The sequence below is a fragment of the Oncorhynchus mykiss genome, chromosome 25 (genome assembly GCF_013265735.2).
Source record: "Oncorhynchus mykiss isolate Arlee chromosome 25, USDA_OmykA_1.1, whole genome shotgun sequence".
Lineage (NCBI taxonomy): Eukaryota > Metazoa > Chordata > Actinopteri > Salmoniformes > Salmonidae > Oncorhynchus > Oncorhynchus mykiss.
The window spans coordinates 23,382,063-23,401,449 of record NC_048589.1 but is presented as its reverse complement, the minus strand read 5'-3'; the positions used below and the strand labels follow the sequence as shown (position 1 = coordinate 23,401,449).

Here is a 19,387-nt window from a genome sequence, read left to right as displayed (position 1 = left end):
GGCCACGGACAAACAAATAAGACCAAGGATATCCAAAATCCATCAGATTAATAGTTTTTAATGAAGCTAGCAACGCTGATAGCAAATTCATTTTATGAAAGAAAAACATTATCACATTGGGAGAGAGAGGGGGAGAGCGCTTCATCAACTTTTCAGGTTGTTTAGAAAAGTGGTTCCCAAACTGTATTTGACATTGTGTTGTTATTTTGCTGGACACTAGATGGTTGGAAAATAGAAATTGACTGTTTGAAAATGTGAAGAAAAAAATATATATATTTCTATTTTTTTTAAATAGAAATATATATATATATATTTTTTCTTCACATTTTCAAACAATCCATTTATATTTTCCAACCATCTAGTGTTCAGCAAAATAATGACACAATGTCAAATACAGGTAGCCTAGTCAAATAATTAACATCCAATCACATTAACCGTTACTCTCTCGCAGCAATTCCACTAACGGTCCTTATGTCGCCAAACATTGCTGCTGCTCATGTTGGTATCTGTACTGATGGCGCAAAAGCCATGACAGGGAGACATAGTGGAGTGGTAACGCTCGCGCATGCAGTTGCTCCCGAAGCCACTTGGGTACACTGCAGCATCCACCGAGAGGCTCTTGCTGCCAAGGGAATGCCTGACAGCTTGAAAGATGTTTTGGACACAACAGAGAAAATGGTTAACTTTGTTAAAGCAAGGCCCCTGAACCCTCGTGTAGTTGGGTGCGCAATTACGCAGGTATTTTCCCGAAATGGATGACACAAACAACAGGATTCGTTATCCCTTTCATGCAGTCGATGAACAGCATTCTTAGCAACATGATTAGCAACATCCCCCAATAACGGAGAACATATTATAAAATAAAGACCCAGACTTTATCCTGTCCTATGAAACATAGAATAAAGACCCAGACTTTATCCTGTCCTATGAAACAAAAGGATGATGACCCACACTTTGTCCTATGAAACATTTTCAGTTGCTTCCCTCTTAAACCTGATTGATCTTTTGAAGCTCTGCTCTAATGCTGCACATGGTGTATGTCTTTCTTTTTTAGACCATTTTCCTATTGAGGGGATGCATGCACAATGTGCTCTTCCAGGTTGTGATCAAATGCTCTACTTTCATGGGTTCGATATGTTCTATATGTTTCACCATGTTAACAGGCATTTAATAAATGTACAGCCTTTTGAGTTTGATGCATATAATTATAGTAGACTATATTTTGTGGTATTCTTACAGAACATAAGTAGTTGCCTATACAATGTTTTACAGACATCTACCATAATTTAAGAGGTATTTAATGGTGTTCTACAACTCGATAAATTACTTTGCAATGACCCAGTGTCATAAATGATGGCTTCTATTGATTATGCAGCATACCCTGGGATGGCCTTGGATGTAATATGGCTGGGCACATTAGTAAACTAACTAGCTAGACATGCTGCCTCATGCTAGTTGTGTTAAACCAAGCTATATATTTGTTTCATTACTGGTAGCTAGCATGTTTTATCTATCAGTGATCATTGCTTTGGTGATTGATTCGATGGGTAGTCATGGATACAGCACACTACTGATTACACAGCCAAAGACGTGCCTCACCCTGCAATAATTACTCCAAATGCATCTTCTCATTATTTATTACATACCTTTTAACGTCTGTTGGAAACTAGAACAAGGATTTTCCTCACTTCAATTTTACAGTAAACAAGTTGATTCACAGAAGGAGTACTAGTAGTGGGAAAACTTGCAAAGAAATAGATTTCTAGCTATTTAAGCCAAGTACTTTTTTTTGTGTGTGAATTAGCTAGCCAGCTAGATATCTACTTGGGACAAGGTAGCTACCGCCAAGAAGAGGATTAAGACCATTTGTGCCTTACTGAATATGCATAACGTTCATTAGGAAAACGGCCACTATCTAGTGCACTCGTCGTAAACAAAATAATCTCTATAAACAATTAGGTAAGTCAAGTCTACCAAACTTAGTGTACTCTGTTTGTTGTTGAGTCTAGTTTTGGAAACAGTAAACTGTATGGAGATCAAATGTTTCCTTTATGAGAAAATTAGCAGAATGTCGGCCAAAATCCATCTAGCTCAATTTTCTCCCACTGCCGTCCATATGGGAGTGAGAGGAAACGCCAACCGGATGTCTCACATTTATACATCCAGTGAAATATCTGTCTCATCTATCTGTGGCCACGCAATCGTGGGTGAACAGGAAGTAATGAAGAGGGCTGAGGACACACCCCTGGGGGGCACCTGTATTAAGAGTCAGTGTGGAGAAGGTGTTGTTGTCAAACCTCACAACCTGTGGTCTGTCTGTCAGGAAGTCCAGGATCCAGTTGCAGAGGGTGGTGTCCAGACGTAGGGCTCTGAGCTTGGTGTCGAGCTTGGAGGGAACAATCGTGTTGTGATACACTTTTACTGTGTTTCCTGGTTATTTTACTTAATTTCCACAGCATCTGGCTAGCATAAGCCTCCTTGGCCATTAAATGAAATATCCTATGTAGCAACAGACAAGCTAAGCAGGAACCTATTAGAAAATGTGTGTTTTGAGTGAGCTATAATAAATATAGACAACACATTTTACCCACCAGATGGCAGCACTGCACTGTTTCTCAAATATTCAAGTGAATATGTAATACAGTACTGTAGTAGTGTATTCTTTTTTTTAAAAACTGTGTGATGTGTTCTAAGGCTTTTTCTGTTTCTCCATTTAGGAAAAGGATACCTTCATCCTCTCACAACACAGAAAGTCTTGATTGAGAGAGATGAGAAAGTTAAGCTGATATTGTGCTCTGAAAGTATAAAGGATATCAAACTGATTGATGACAGGGGATGGGTGAAATGTGTCTTGATGTTGTTGTTTTTTTTCACTGTTTAGAGGCCGTCTTACTAAAACCTTTATTTAGTTGCAATAAGTACGTTAGGAACTATGACTTAGAAATGATCAAACGGGTGCAAAAGGAATATGTGAATATGATAATGAGTTCTCTCCTATTTATTGCTTTATTGTTGTCTTTCTCATCCCTCCCCTCATTGACAGGGACTGGTACAGACGTAACTTCAAAATCACCTAGCTTACGGGCAGAGTGGCTTTCCACGACATCTGGATCACGCTTACAGAGAGAAGAGGCTGGAAGAAAGGAAGCCCTACCATATGATACTCCTATTTGCCACATCTTCAATTTAAGCCTACTAGAGAGCATGTTCCCTCAGGCCTGGAGGGAAGCTAAAGTCATTCTGCTACCCAAGAATAGTAAAGCCCCCTTTACTGGCTCAAATAGCTGATCAATCAGCCTGTTACCAACCCTCAGTAAACTTCTGGAAAAAAATGTGTTTGACCAGATACAATGCTATTTTACAGTAAACAAATTGACAACAGAATTTCAGCATGCTTATAGGGAAGGACACTCAACAAGCACAGCACTTACACAAATGACTGATGATTGGCTGAGAGAAATTGTGGGGGCTGTCTTGTTAGACTTCAGTGCAACTTTCGACATTATTGATAATAGTCTGCTGTTGGAAAAACATGTGTTATGGCTTTACACACCCTGCTATAATGTGGATAAAGAGTTACTTGTCTAACAGAACACAGAATGGAAGCCTCTCAAATATAATCCAGTTAGAATCAGGAATTCCCCAGGATAACTGTTTAGGCCCCTTGCTTTTTTTCAATTCCTACCAACGACATGTCACTGACTTTGAGTAAAGCCAGAGTGTCTATGTATGCGGATGACTCAACACTATACATGTCAGATAATATAGCGACTGAAATGACTGCAACAATAAACAAAGAGCTGAAGTTAGTTTCAGAGTGGGTGGCAAGGAATAAGTTAGCCCTAAATATTTATAAAACTAAAAGCATTGTATTTGGAGCAAAACACTCACTAAACCCTAAACCTGAACTAGATATTGTAATAAATAATGTGGTAATTGAGCAATCTTAGCTACTGCTTGGAGTAACCCTAGATTGTAATCTGTCATGGTCAAAACATATTGATGCAGCAGTAGCTAAGATGGGGAGAAGTCTGTCTATAATAAAGCGATGCTCTGTCTTCTTAACAACACTTTCAACAAGGCAGGTTCTACAGGCCCTAGTTTTGTCGCACCTTGACTACTGTTCAGTTGTGTGGTTAGGTACCCCAAAAAAGGACAGCACGGCTGGCCCTTGGATGTACACAGAGAACTAATATTAATAATATGCATGTCAATCTCTCCTGGTAGGAGAGATTGACTTCATCACTACTGCGACCTGTATGCTCTTGTTGGCTGACCCTCGCTACATATTCGTCGCCAAACCCACTGGCTCCAGGTCATCTATAAGTCTTTGCTAGTGGCAAGGAATAAGTTAGCCCTAAATATTTATAAAACTAAAAGCATTGTATTTGACTCGCCTTATCTCAGCAGTCACCACCCACTCGTAGCACGCGCAGGTATATGTTTTATTTTATTTTTTTATTTTTTGTTGTTGTTGAATTTTACCCCTTTTTCTCCCCAATTTCGTGGTATCCAATTGTTGTAGTAGCTACTATCTTGTCTCATTGCTACAACTCCCGTACGAAGGTTGAATGTCATGCGTCCTCCGATACACAACCCAACCAGCCGTACTGCTTCTTAACACAGCGCGCATCCAACCCGGAAGCCAGCCGTACCAATGTGTCCGAGGCTACACCGTGCACCTGGCAACCTTGGCTAGCACGCACTGCGCCCGGCCCGCCACAGGAGTCACTGGTGCACGATGAGACAAGGAGATCCCTACCGACCAATCCCTCCCTAACCTGGACGACGCTAGGCCAATTGTGCGTCGCCCCACGGACCTCCCGGTCGGTTACGACAGAGCCTGGGCACGAACCCAGGGACTCTGATGGCACAGCTGGCGCTGCAGTACAGCGCCCTTAACCACTGCGCCACCCGGGAGGCCTCAGCAGGTATATTTCACTGGTGATCCCCAAAGCTAACACCTCTTTCCTTCCAGTTTTTTGCTGCCATTGACTGCAATGAATTGCAAAAGTCACTGAAGCTGGAGAGTTAAATCTCCCTCTCAAACTTTAAGCATCATCTGTCAGAACAGCTTATCGATCACTGTACCTGTACACAGCCCATCTGTAAATAGCACACCCAACGACCGCATCCCCATATTATAAATGATTTTTTTGCTATTTTGCACCCCAGTATCTCTACTTGCACATCATCATCTGCACATCTATCACTCCAGTGTTAATGCTAAATTGTCATTATTTTGCCTCTATGGCCTATTTATTGCCTTACCTCCCTAATCTTACTCCAGTTGAACACACTGTACATAGACTTTTTCTATTGTGTTATTGACTGTACATATGTTTATCCCATGTGTAACTCTGTGTTGTTGTTTTTGTCGCAATGCTTTGCTTTATCTTGGCCAAGTCGCATTTGTAAATGAGAACTTGTTCTCAACGGGCCTACCTGGTTAAATAAAGGTGAAATAAAAAATAAAAATAAAAACATGAGAGGTATTGACATGTTGAGTGCACCGAGCTGTCTGTCTAAACTACTGGCACACAGCTCGGACACCCACGCGTACTCCACAAGACATGCCACAAGAGGTCTCTTCACAGTCCCCAAGTCCGGAACAGACTATGGGAGGCACACAGTACTACATGGAACTCTATTCCACATAAAGTAACTGACACAAGCAGTAAAATTAGATTTAAAAAACAGATAAAAAACACAATATGGAACAGCAGGGACTGTGAAGCAACACAAACATTGGCAAAGACACACACACTCACACACACGATAACATACGTACTCTACAAACACATGGATTTAGTACTGTAGATATGTGGTAGTGGTGCAGTAGGGCCCTGAGGGCACACAGTGTGTTGTGAAATCTGTGAATGTATTGTAATGTTTTTAAAATTGTATAACCTGCCTTAATTTTGCTGGACCCAAGGAAGAGTAGCTGCTGCTTTGGCAGCAGCTAATGGGGATCCATAATAAATATAAATACAAAATACTCAATAAATATGGTCTATTCTGTTCCATGATCACCTTAGTGTTCAGTCTTTATTTGGTGTAACAGTTGAGTGAGCGTAGAAACCATAGTTAGGAACACAGCACTCCCAGCACCCGTCATGATAATCCTTTTACCAACAGTGATATATTGAGTCACTAGTTCTTATGATCTGGGCTTATAAAAGATCAGAGTAGTATTAGACATACAGTACCAGTCAAAAGTCAAAAGGGATTTTCTTTATTTTTACTATTTTCTACATTGTAGAATGAAACATGAAATAACAAATATGGAATCATGTCATAACCAAAAAAGTGTTAAACAAATCAAAATATATTTTAGATTCTTCAAAGTAGCCACCCTCTTTACCTTGATGACAACTTTGCACACTCTTGGCATTCTCTCAACTGGCTTTATGAGGAATGCTTTTCCAACAGTCTTGAAGGAGTTCCCATATATGCTGAGCACTTGTTGGCTGCTTCTCCTTCACTCTGCGGGCCAACTCATCCCAAGCCATCTCAATTAGGTTAGGTCGGGTGATTGTGGAGGCCAGGTCATCTGATGCAGCACTCCATCACTCTCCTTCTTGGTCAAATAGCCCTTACACAGCCTGGAGGTGTGTTTGGTCATTGTCCTGTTGAAAAACAAATGATAGTCCCACTAAGCGCAAACCAGATGGAATGGCGTATTGCTGCAGAATGCTGTGGTAGCCATGCTGGTTTAGTGTGCCTTGAATTCTAAATAAATCACTGACAGTGTCACCAGCAAAGCACCCTCACACCATAACACCTCATCCTCCATACTTCATGATGAGAACCACACATGCAGAGATCATCCGTTCATCTACTCTGCGTCTCACAAAGACACAGCGGATGGAACCAAAAATCTCAGAATTGGACTCGTCAGACAAACGACAGATTTCCACCGGTCTAAAAAAACTAGCCCAAGCTAGTCTCTTCTTATTTGTGTCCTTTAGTAGTGGTTTCTTTGCAGAAATTCAACCATGTTTTTTAGTTTGTCACCATTCGGCCATCAGATTTGCCACCAATGCTCCTTATTGGACACATCACTGCACTTTATACTCCTCTGTAAACTGGTCATCTCTGTATACCCGTCGCAAGACCCACTGGTTCATGCTTATTTATAAAACCCTCTTAGGCCTCACTCTCCCCTATCTGAGATATCGACTACAGCCCTCATCCTCCACATACAACACCTGTTCTGCTAGTCACATTCTGTTAAAGGTCCCCAAAGCACACACGTCCCTGGGTCACTCGTCTTTTCAGTTCGCTGCAGCTAGTGACTGGAACGAGCTGCAACAAACACTCAAAGTGCACTTGAAGAAACTTTCAAAGTTCCTGAAGTTTTCTGTATTGACTGACCTTCATGTCTTAAAGTAATGATGGACTATCGTTTCTCCTTGTTTATTTGTTGCTGTTCTTGCCTTATAATGGACCTGGCCTTTTACCAAATAGGGCTATTTTTGTGTACCACACTTACCTTGTCACAACACAACTGATTGGCTCAAATGCATTAAGAAGGAAAGAAATTCCACAAATGAACTTTTAACAAGGTGACTAATTCATGAAGCTGGTTGAGAGAATGCCAAGAGTGTGCAAAGCTGTCATCAAGGCAAAGGGTGGCTGCTTTGAAGAATCTCAAATATAAAATATGTCTTTTACATTTTTGGTTACTACATGATTCAATATATGCTATTTCATAGTTTTGATGTCTTCACTATTATTCTACAATGTAGAAAATTGGAAAAAATAAAGAAAAACCCTTGAATGAGTAGGTGTGTCCAAACTTTTGACTGGTACTGAATCGAATCAAAATTATGGAGTTGATTGATTGTATGATAGAGCTTTTTTTGCATATACATTTTATTAATTCAACATGTTGATGACGACACTTTATTAATCAATATATATATATATGTGCTACAGTAAACAATCGATGGCATTGTCGCAATGTTATTGTCGCTTCCCCTTTAAAGGAGCAATCAGCAGTTTATACATCTGTTTTTGGACTTAAAAATGTATGATATGTACCCATTGAGTCTTGACTGACTCATGAGCTTATTTCAACTGTCCTACCAAATCAGAACTCAAAATATAAGTTTTGTTTACTACAAGTTTTATAAACAAAGTAAACGAACACTATAAAACCTCAAAACATGATTAAAACTGTAATTTTGAAATCATGGCTGTTCGGTCCTTGCATCCATAGCTTTGTTTATGAATTTGAGAGTGGTACATTTCTCCAGCCCCATCACTCATCTTTTTTACAAGAACAGTGGCGTTTGATACGTTTTGTAATTGTTTCTACTCCTGATTGCCGCTTTAATCTAAATATGATGACATCATGATCAAGGAAGGGAGCTGGGTGGCGAGGAAGGCAACGCCATTTTCGCACAGCGTTAGTCCCTAGTGATGTTAGACCTAGCTGGGTAGTTAAATTAAAAGTAGCTCGTGTATTTAGCTAACTTGAAAGAGCATGTAACACAGGCGAATATGTCCTTTTTGTTTCGCAATCTCTTGATTTACTTTGGTATGTAGTCACCGATGATGCAGCGATAAGCAATCAAATTCGCGGCGTGACAGCTATGTAAAGGTTAGCTAGCTAAACTGCATTGGTTTAGGTATCTCCGGTCAGTAAGGAAGACAAGGGCAAGATATTAAATAGTTCGCTAGGTTAGCTGAGCTAAGTTTATAAACAGTTAATAATTTGGTCTTTGAGGTATACAACATTTCAGTTTTGAATCAGATTGAAGTCGGACTAACACTTTACTTTGGGGCAACGGATGTTCAATAGAACGGTAAGATTGACTGGCTGGGATTGTCTGTCAGTGGCAGCTAATGTTGACAAGCAGCTAACGTTAGCTAGTTAGATGCCGAACAGGCTGTTACCGATATCATTGCATCTAGTTAAAGCAATCTTTCTTTCAATTAACAGAAGTAAATTAATCTGAGAAATTACAACATGTTGCGCACAGCATGTGGCTAGCTAGCTACAGTACACTTGTTATGGATTTATCCTAATATTAGGTTGTTAGGAGTATTCAGGAAGTTTATGCTAGCTAACTACAGTAATTTATCTGTTATAAACAGAAACCACGCACTAAAACTGCAGCTAGCTAGGTTTGAGCACACTTAACAGGTACTACCGATTACTCCATTTATAGAATACGAATAGTTCATTAGATAACCGAGAAGGGGACCTTAATGAAAACAACAGTTCAGTTGGCCAAGTATCTGTGTCTACAGTAGCTAGATATGTTCTCCTCAACCTCTGAGCTACTGTTTTTTTCTGTGACTGCTTGCCAAGCGTTGATGGTTGTCATTGAAATTCAGGAGGGCTGTTCTGTAGGAGGACTCTTGTGCCCTCTGAAAGTGTGTCTGTGTTGATCAGGAGTATGTAGACGTTGTGGTGACTAGGGATACTGAACCCAGTGTATTTGGGTTGGCAGCTGGGGGTTTGAAAGTCAGGTGGCTGTGAATGTGAATTCTACTAGGCTGCGTGGAACTGAGGAACTTGCCACTATCATGGAGTCTCAGAGCTGGCAGATGTTTTGTGTATTTTTTTTTCATCATTTTTGGATGAATAGCACAGCTGAAGTAATACTATACACACACACACACACATTCACTGTACCTACCCCACCCCATCAGTACCCACCCTTCATTTCTTGCTTCTCAAGCAGCATTGGATTTTGAAGCTGATTATGTCCTGGCCTGGGTGTCAGTGTGAGGAGGACAGGGCCAGTGCAGTCAAATGGCCTTGTTAGATTCTGTCCTCAGTGTGAAGATGCCCCAGGGCAAAGTAACCATGCAAATCCCTTAGACTGGAGCCCAAGGGAAGCTGCCATCTATAAATTGTGGATGCTGCATAGAACAATGACACACACACACACACACTGAAGGCCCTGCCTGTTGTTTTAGACACTGTTGTGGTCAGTGTTGGGTGGGAACGTTTCTCTCAATATCCTTGCTCCCTATGAGTAATCTTACATAATCTCTTCATTTTAATGCAAGAATGTTCGCCAGTACAAGCACTGTGTATGTTCCTCTTTTTCACTGATTGGTTTTTGCTTTCTCTGCTATAGTGGAGGTGTTTGTTATAAAACCTAGCCATCAAGCAGGGAAAAAGTTCCAATTGTTTTTCCATCATTAATATTTCCCATAGTGGATTTTAGAATCACTTAAAATAAGGACTGTTTTTCGTGTAGGCTTACCCTGGCGTGATGTTTTGATAACCATGTAAAACTCTCTTGGACAAGGGGACTTTTATCAATATATCCAGATCTATTTACTCACAGATTTGAAAATATTAATTAGCATCAAAGTAGGTATCATGCAAAACTAAAAATCCCAGCAAGCTCCTGCACATCTTCACACCATTGCTAACAGGTATTGTGTCAATTTAAACTTGCACAAGATAGTTCACATAATTGTAATTTTAAAGAAATGTAGCCAATTTATTCATTACTACATTTAGCTAACATTAGTTTAATCCAGAGATTTGGCAGTCTTGTCCAGGTCATGGCATTTGTAGTTCTTTATGATAGCCACATTAGAAGCTAATTAGCATTTAATTTTTGGGGTGTAAATACATGCAAATATATTGAATAAATGTCACCGGCCCATCAACGCGGCTAATTGTAGAGAATTTTAGAGGCCCCCATCTTGGCGATATTGAGACATTTTTGCATTTTAAGCATATTTTCTGCCATTCTATACATTTTTCAATGGAGTTGATTTTTTTTGTTGCAGTTTTAAAGCTAATTTCCTGCAGTTCTATGCATTTTTCTACGCCTCATGCGGTGTTATTTTTGCTTAAACATATACGGAGCCAATCAGATGTTTTATTATTAAGTTGTTGACAGTAACAGTTGAAGTCGGAAGTTTACATACGTTGGAGTCATTAAAACTTGTTTTTCAACCACACCACATTTCTTGTTGACAAACTACAGTTTGCCAAGTCGGTTAGGACATCTACTTTGTGCATGACACAAGTCATTTTTCCAACAATTGTTTACAGACAGATTATTTCACTTATAATTCACTGCATCACAATTCCAGTGGGTCAGAAGTTAACATACACTAAGTTGACTGTGCCTTTAAACAGCTTGGAAAATTCCAGAAAAATATGTAATTGCTTTAGAAGCTTCTGAGAGGCTAATTGACGTCATTTGAAGGTGTACCTGTGGATGTATTTCAAGGCCTACCTTCAAACTCTGCCTCTTTGCTTGACATCATGGGAAAATTAAAAGAAATCAGCCAAGACCTCAGAAAAAATTGTAGACCTCCACAAGTCTGGTTCATCCTTGGGAGCAATTCCCAAACGCCTGAAGGTACCACGTTCATCTGTACAAACAATAGTATGCAAGTATAAACACCATTGGATCATGCATCCGTCATACCGCTCAGGAAGGAGACTCGTTCTGTGTCCTAGAGATGAACGTACTTTGGTGCAAAAAGTGCAAATCAATCCCAGAACAACAGCAAAGGACCTTTTGAAGATGCTGGAGTAAACAGGTACAAAAGCATCTACAGTGGGGCAAAAAAGTATTTAGTCAGCCACCAATTGTGCAAGTTCTCCCACTTAAGATGAGAGGCCAAAATTTTCATCATAGGTACACTTCAACTATGACAGACAAAATTGATTTTTTTTCTCTCCAGAAAATCACATTGTAGAATTTATGAATTTATTTGCAAATTAGGGTGGAAAATAAGTATTTGGTCACCTACAAACAAGCAAGATTTCTGGCTCTCACAGACCTGTAACTTCTTCTTTAAGAGGCTCTTCTGTCCTCCACTCGTTACTTGTATTAATGGCACCTGTTTGAACTTATCAGTATAAAAGACACCTGTCCACAACCTCAAACAGTCACACTCCAAACTCCACTATGGCCAAGACCAAAAAGCTGTCAAAGGACACCAGAAACAAAATTGTGGACCTGCACCAGGTTGGGAAGACTGAATCTGCAATAGGTAAGCAGCTTGGTTTGAAGAAATCAACTGTGGGAGCAATTATTAGGAAATGGAAGACATACAAGACCACTGATAATCTCCCTCGATCTGGGGCTCCACGCAAGATCTCACTCTGTGGGGTCAAAATGATCACAAGAACGGTGAGCAAAAATCCCAGAACCACACGGGGGGACCTAGTGAATGACCTGCAAAGAGCTGGGACCAAAGTAACAAAGCCTACCATCAGTAACACACTACGCCGCCAGGGACTCAAATCCTGCAGTGCCAGACGTGTCCCCCTGCTTAAAGCCAGTACATGTCCAGGCCCGTCTGAAGTTTGCTAGAGAGCATTTGGATGATCCAGAAGAAGATTGGGAGAATGTCATATGGTCAGATGAAACCAAAATATAACTTTTTGGTAAAAACTCAACTTGTTGTGTTTGGAGGACAAAGAATGCTGAGTTGCATCCAAAGAACACCATACCTACTGTGAAGCATGGGGGTGGAAACATCATGCTTTGGGGCTGTTTTTCTGCAAAGGGACCAGGACGACTGATCCGTGTAAAGGAAAGAATGAATGGGGCCATGTATCGTGAGATTTGAGTGAAAACCTCCTTCCATCAGCAAGGGCATTGAAGATGAAACGTGGCTGGGTCTTTCAGCATGACAATGATCCCAAACACACCGCCCGGGCAACGAAGGAGTGGCTTCGTAAGAAGCATTTCAAGTCCTGGAGTGGCCTAGCCAGTCTCGAGATCTCAACCCCATAGAAAATCTTTGGAGGGAGTTGAAAGTCTGTGTTGCCCAGCAACAGCCCCAAAACATCACTGCTCTAGAGGAGATCTGCATGGAGGAATGGGCCAAAATACCAGCAACAGTGTGTGAAAACCTTGTGAAGACTTACAGAAAACGTTTGACCTCTGTCATTGCCAACATAGGGTATATAACAAAGTATTGAGATAAACTTTTGTTATTGACCAAATACTTATTTTCCACCATCATTTGCAAATAAATTCATTAAAAATCCTACAGTGTGATTTTTCTGGATTTTTTTCATTCTCATTTTGTCTGTCATAGTTGAAGTGTACCTATGATGAAAATTACAGGCCTCTCTCATAATTTTCAGTGGGAGAACTTGCACAATTAGTGGCTGACTAAATACTTTTTTGCCCCACTGTATATAGAAACCCAGTCTACCCCAAACAGCAGCATGACCAAGTGGACTGGGGACAACCACGGGTTATGAGAGAGAGAGAAAGAAGACTGGCCCTAGCCCCCCGGCACATATACTATTGCAGCATAGATACTGGGGGGGCCGGGAGACACTGTGGATGATACCCTCTGACAAGGCCAACCAGGCAGGATATAACCATACCCACTTTGCCAAAGCACAGCCACCATACCACTAGAGTGATCTCAACAGACCACCAACTTGCTACCCTGAGATGAAGAGTTCCTCCACCGCACGATCCATGGGGGCGCCAAACCCGTACAGGATGATCATGTCAGTGACTCAACCCACTCAAGTGACGCACCCCTCCTATGGATGGGATGGAAGAGCACCAGTAAGTCAGTGACTCAGCCCCCGTAATGGGGTCACAGGCAGTGAATCCCAGTGGAGAGACAGCAATGGCGGTTTGTCGCTCAGAGCCTTTCCGTTTACCTTCTCACCCCTGGGCCAGATCACACTCAATCATAGGACCTACTGAAGAGATGAGTCTTCAATAGACTTAAAGGTCAAGACAGAGTCTGCATCTCTCACATGGATAGGCAGACCATTCCATAGAAATGGAGCTCTGTAGGAGAAAGCCCTTCCTTTAGCTGTTTGCTTAGAAATGCTAGGGACAATGAGGCCTCCGTCTTTTGACCGTACCGTACTTGTAGGTATGTACTGCAGGACCAAATCGGAGAGATGGGTAGGAGCAAGCCCATGTAATGCTTTGTAGGTTAGCAATAAAACCTTAATCATCACTAGCCTTAACAGGACGCCAGTGTAGAGAGGCTAGCACTGGAGTAATATGATCAAGTTTTGGGGTTCTAGTCAAGATTCTAGCAGCCGTGTTTAGCACTAACTGAAGTTTTTTAGTGCCTGATCTGGGTAGCCGGAGAGTAGAGCATTGTAGTAGTCTAATCTAGAAGTGACAAAAGCATGGATGAGCTTTTCTGCATCATTTTTGGACAAAGTTAATTATTTTTGCAATGTTACCAAGATGGAAAAAAGCTGTCCTTGAAATATTCTTGATATGTTCGTCCAAAGAGAGATCATGGTCCAGAATAATGCCTAGGTCCTTCAGTTTTATTTGTGATGACTGTACAACCATCACGATTAATTGTTAGATCCAACATCAGATCTCTTTGTTTCTTGGGACCTATAACTAGCATCCCTCATAGCAGTGAAAGTTGACATTGTGTTTCCAAATGACATCACCAAGAGGTAGAATATATTGTGAAAACAGTGGTCCTAAAACGGAACCTTGAGGAACACCGAAACGTACAACTTACAAACAAACCATAACAGGTTGTGCCACATCGTTTAGTGTACGCAACACTACGTTGGCAACACACTCAAAATCCTAACGTCGTTGAGTTTTGTAAGTCATGTGGTGTCCACCTAGCTTAAAAGGGTCAGAGTGAGGTGTTCTCTCATTTGTGTCTGAAAGTAGCTAGCAAGCTAGCCAACTTTAGCTCGTTAGCTTGGGTGCATGACTGCCATTGTAAGGAACGTTCGTATCAACCCTACCTCTCGTCGAGAGCATCCAGTGTCAATAGTGCAGTGTGTGCTCTGAACTCTCTGAATTTACGAACAGCGTACTCTGACTCTGTGCTTCAAGCATTGCTAAGAGCTGCTCGCAAACGCAGTAAAGTGTTGTTTGAATGAATGCTTACGCGCCTGCTGCTGCCTACCGCCGCTGTAAGATTGCTCTATCAAATATCAAACCATGGACTTAATTATAATAAACACACACAAATACGAGCCTTTGATCATTTAATATGGTTATATCTGGAAACTGTCATTTCGAAAACAAAACAGTTATTCTTTCAGTGAAATTCGGAACCATTTCGTATTTTGTCGAATGGGTGGCAACCCTAAGTCTAAATATTGCTGTTACATTGCACAAACTTCAATGTTATGTCATAATTATGTAAAATTCTGGCAAATTAATTACGGTCTTTGTTAGGAAGAAACACAGTTCGCAACGAGCCAGGCGACCCAAACTGCTGCATATACCCTGACTCTGCTTGCACTGAGCACAAGAGAAGCGAAACAATTTCCCTAGTTAATATTGCCTGCTAACGTGCATTTATTTTAACTTAATATGCAGGTTAAAAAAAAATACTTATTTGTATTGATTTTAAGAAAGGCATTGATGTTTATGGTTAGGTACATTTGTGCTACAATTGTGCTTTTTTCGGGAATATGCTTTTGTTAAGTCTTCACCCGTTTGGCAAAGTTGAATTAGGCTGTGATTCGATGATAAATTAACAGGCACCGCATTGATTATATGCAACGCAGGACAAGCTGGTTAATCTAGTAATATCATCAACCATGTGTAGTTAACTAGTGATTATGTGAAGATTTTTTAATTTTTATAAGAAGTTTAATCTAGCATTAAACTTATCTTATAAAAATTACCCTGGCTCATTGCAGCCACAAGGTCCTTTTGACGCTGCACTCGTGTAACAGGTGGTCAGCCTGCCACACAGTTTCTTCGTGGATTGCTATGTAATCGGCATCCAAAAAGGCAGATTACCAATTGTTGTGAGAACTTGAAATCGCCCCTAATTAATCGGCCATGCCGATTAGTACAGAGGCCCATTATCAGCAACCATCACTCCTGTGTTCCAATGGCAAGTTGTGTTAGCTAATCCAAGTTTATAATTTTAAAAGGCTAATTGATCGTGGGAAAACCCTTTTGCAATTATGTTAGCACAGCTGAAAACTGTTGTGCTTATTAAAGAAGCAATAAAACTGGCCTTATTTAGACTAGTTGTGTATCTGGAGCATCAGCATTTGTGGGTTCGATTAGAGGCTTAAAATGGCCAGAAACAAAGACATTTCTTCTGAAACTCGTCAGTCTATTCTTGTTCTGAGTAATGACGGCTATTCCATGTGAGAAATTGCCAAGAAACTGAAGATCTCGTACAATGCTGTGTACTACTCCCTTCACAGAACAGAGCAAACTGTCTCTATCCGGTGCACAACTGAGCAAGAGGACAAGTACATTAGAGTGTCTAGATTGAGAAACAGACGCCTCACAAGTCCTCAACTGGCAGCTTCATTAAATAGTACCTGCAATACACCAGTCTCAACGTCAACAGTGAAAAGACCACTCCGGGATGCTGGCCTTCTAGGCAGAGTTCCTCTGTCCAGTGTCTGTTCTTTTGCCCATCTTAATTTTTAATTTTTATTGGCCAGTCTGAGATATGGCTTTTTTTTGTTGCAACTCTGCCTAGAAGGCCAGCATCCCGGAGTTGTCTCTTCACTGTTGACGTACTATTAAATGTTCCCAAAATGTAAAGATGATGGATCCTCCAATTCTGGTTTATCGATCCCACCACTCGCCATCTACATAGTTCCTGGCTGCGCCTCACAAAAGGATAGTTTGAATTCCGCGACTTAAGATTAGAATTTTGATGACAACATGCACATAGGCTGTAGTTGTTTTAACGGAAAAGCCTATGTTTTTTTCAGCTCATATTTACGAGGCAGTGGCATACAACACAGCGTAGGCATAGCCTATAGGCCTAGTGTTTATATATTTTTTGATTTATTCATTCGGGTTTCTGATGTGTGAATCAGGCGTAAGGTTGCTGGTTCGAATCCTAGCCGACTAGGTAAAAAAATCTGTCTATGCCCGTGAGCAAGGTACTTAACCCTAATTGCATTTGGCGCGTCTGCATAATGACTAAAATGCACAATGTAAATCAATGTATGTGGTGATAGTCTTTGAGTTGGACCTTTACGTCTATTTATTGAGCGTTCTAAAAGTTTATTCGCCAGGTGGGAGAATGATTTGGGAGGGGCCTGGAATTGCCCGTGACAGCGTATTTCTCAAACATTGTGGTTCAGAATGCTCCACTGCTCCCTCTGTCCAAGGTTATTTACGTCATCAATACCTCAGCTTGGCTCTGTGTTTGAACAGGCAGAAGTCAGAGCAGAAGGTCTTCAAATACATTGCCCACACTCTTCTTTCTTTTTCGAGGTCTGTCTTCAGCACAAAAGCCCTGCGTGTCATTGGTTGATAAGCACGCTTTGTTCAACACAACTAGTGATTTCCCCGATGCAGACACACGGAGGAGCATATTGATTGAGATGGGCTAGACTAAAGTGGATGTTGGAAAGGCTGTCTGATGATAAAATGTAATACCCCGCCCAGCCGCGAGGACAGAAGTTATTTTTAAAATGTTAATTTATTTATGAAATTTACCCCTTTTTCTCCCCAATTTTGTGGTATCCAATTGTTGTAGTAGCTACTATCTTGTCTCATCGCAACAACTCCCGTACGGGCTCGGGAGAGACAGAGGTTGAAAGTCATGCGTCCTCCGATACACAACCCAACCACTGCTTCTTAACACAGCGCCATCCAACCCGGAAGCCAGCCAACCCAATGTGTCGGAGGAAACCATGGCAACCTGGGTTAGCGCGCACTGCGCCCGGCCCGCCACAGGAGTCGCTGGTGCGCGATGAGACAAGGAAGGATTTCCCTACCGGCCAAACCCTCCCTAACCCGGACGACGCTAGGCCAATTGTGCGTTGCCCCACGGACCTCCCGGTCACGACAGAGCCTGGGCGCGAACCCAGAGTCTCTGGTGGCACAGCTGGCGCTGCAGTACAGCGCCCTTAACCACTGCGCCACCCGGGAGGCCCTGGACAGAAGTTATTTTAAGCAAAAGTGTCTGAGTCTCTAACACAATGGATACAGGTCAAATGTAAACAAATATAGTGTAGGGCTAATGCATTTAGTGACACTGAATTAAAGGGACAGCATATTTATAATGTACTTAGGCCAGGGTATCTGTACTTCTGACAACTAAATCCATTCCTCTTCTTTGTGTCTGGTACAGGATGCGTGAGAACATGTCCACCATGGTGTGCTTGAAGGAGGAGGAAGACCCTGGGGAGAAGCTGTCCCAGGATGAGATCATCTCCAGGACCAAGCAGGTGATCCAGGGCCTGGAGGCTCTGAAGCAGGAGCACAACTCTATCTTGGAGGGCTTGCTGGGAACGCTGCGCTGCCTGAAGCAGGAAAACCAGGGTGTCCTGGTGGAGGAGAAGTCCCTCATGATCCGCAAGTCCCTGGAGATGCTGGAGCTGGGCCTGAGCGAGGCACAGGTCAGTACACTGTTTGTCTGCTACACACCTCTGGACCTGGGGGAGCTGGAGATAGAGCCCTCTGGGATCTGATCGAATTAACCTTCAAATTAGACAGCTAGATGGAGAAACCACAGCCATCTACTACTTCAATGGTCTGAGTGTCAGTAAACTAGTCTGAAACAGAGGATTATCCATGAATTTACCTCCAGTGTTCTCAGTGTTCTTCCTCGACCCCTTGCCTCACCACTACCCCTGTTCCCCTGTTGTGTTTGTCCCAGGTGATGATGGCGCTGTCGGGCCACCTGAGCTCTGTGGAGTCGGAAAAGCAGAAGCTGCGGGCACAGGTTCGTCGGCTGTGCCAGGAGAACCAGTGGCTGAGGGACGAACTGGCGGGCACCCAGCAGAAGCTGCAGAAGAGTGAGCAGAGCGTGGCTCAGCTGGAGGAGGAGAAGAAACACCTGGAGTTCATGAACCAGCTCAAGAAGTACGACGAGGATCTGTCGCCATCGGTGAGTTAACCCACACCATACACAACATGCCCACGCGCAAGCAGGCTGATGCAAACACACACACACCCCACTGCTTTTCATCTGCCTGGTTTACTCTAAATGAAAATAACAATCATCTGCCCTCTCTGTTTTCCTCTGTTAGGAGGAGAAAGACTCTGACTCCAGTAAAGAGAATCTGGATGATCTGTTCCCAGACGACCAGGATGACCAACCTCCTGGCAGTGAGTGTCTTCTTCATATCCCCATGTCTCTCCGTTCCACCCCTCCCATTCTCTCTCCTCGTTCCCACTTTCCCTCCCCACTCCCTCAATACATTGACTGGTCCCTCTAACTACTTTCTCCTCCTGTTGGTCTGAAAGGCCTGATCACTTTGAGCTTTACAGTGCTATTAGACTGAGCTGGTTGAGTGTTGAAGCAGGCCAAATGGAAATGGACCCAGTTAGCCAGATCACACAGGCATCAGGTTGGGTTCACTCTAGCAACCAGCATTTATAGGAGAGGATCTGAGGTACAGAGACAGACAACCACTCCCCATTTAAGCAGATCATTATGGACAAAATTAAACAAAAGGGATCCTACGTACCACATCCAACAA

General features: G+C 42.0%; 1 protein-coding gene across 9 annotated transcripts in view; it reads left to right on the top strand.

Annotated features, from left to right (window-relative positions):
• The first annotated feature begins 8,370 nt into the window (after nucleotides 1-8,370).
• The window catches only part of LOC110505642 (kinesin light chain 1), a 35,425-nt gene continuing 24,408 nt past the window's right edge, over nucleotides 8,371-19,387 (top strand). For 8 of the 9 annotated variants that reach the window (XR_002470844.2, XM_021584997.2, XM_021584998.2 and 5 more), the window contains exons 1-4: nucleotides 8,371-8,813; nucleotides 18,034-18,301; nucleotides 18,562-18,792; nucleotides 18,935-19,013. Coding sequence is in view for 8 of the 9 variants with exons in the window: in XM_021584997.2 (XP_021440672.1) it covers nucleotides 18,035-18,301; nucleotides 18,562-18,792; nucleotides 18,935-19,013 (577 nt within the window). In the remaining variant the exon portion in view is untranslated. Of the gene's footprint in view, nucleotides 8,814-10,284; nucleotides 10,405-18,033; nucleotides 18,302-18,561; nucleotides 18,793-18,934; nucleotides 19,014-19,387 lie in introns of those variants that run through there. The other variant, XM_036962885.1, reaches the window with a different exon arrangement.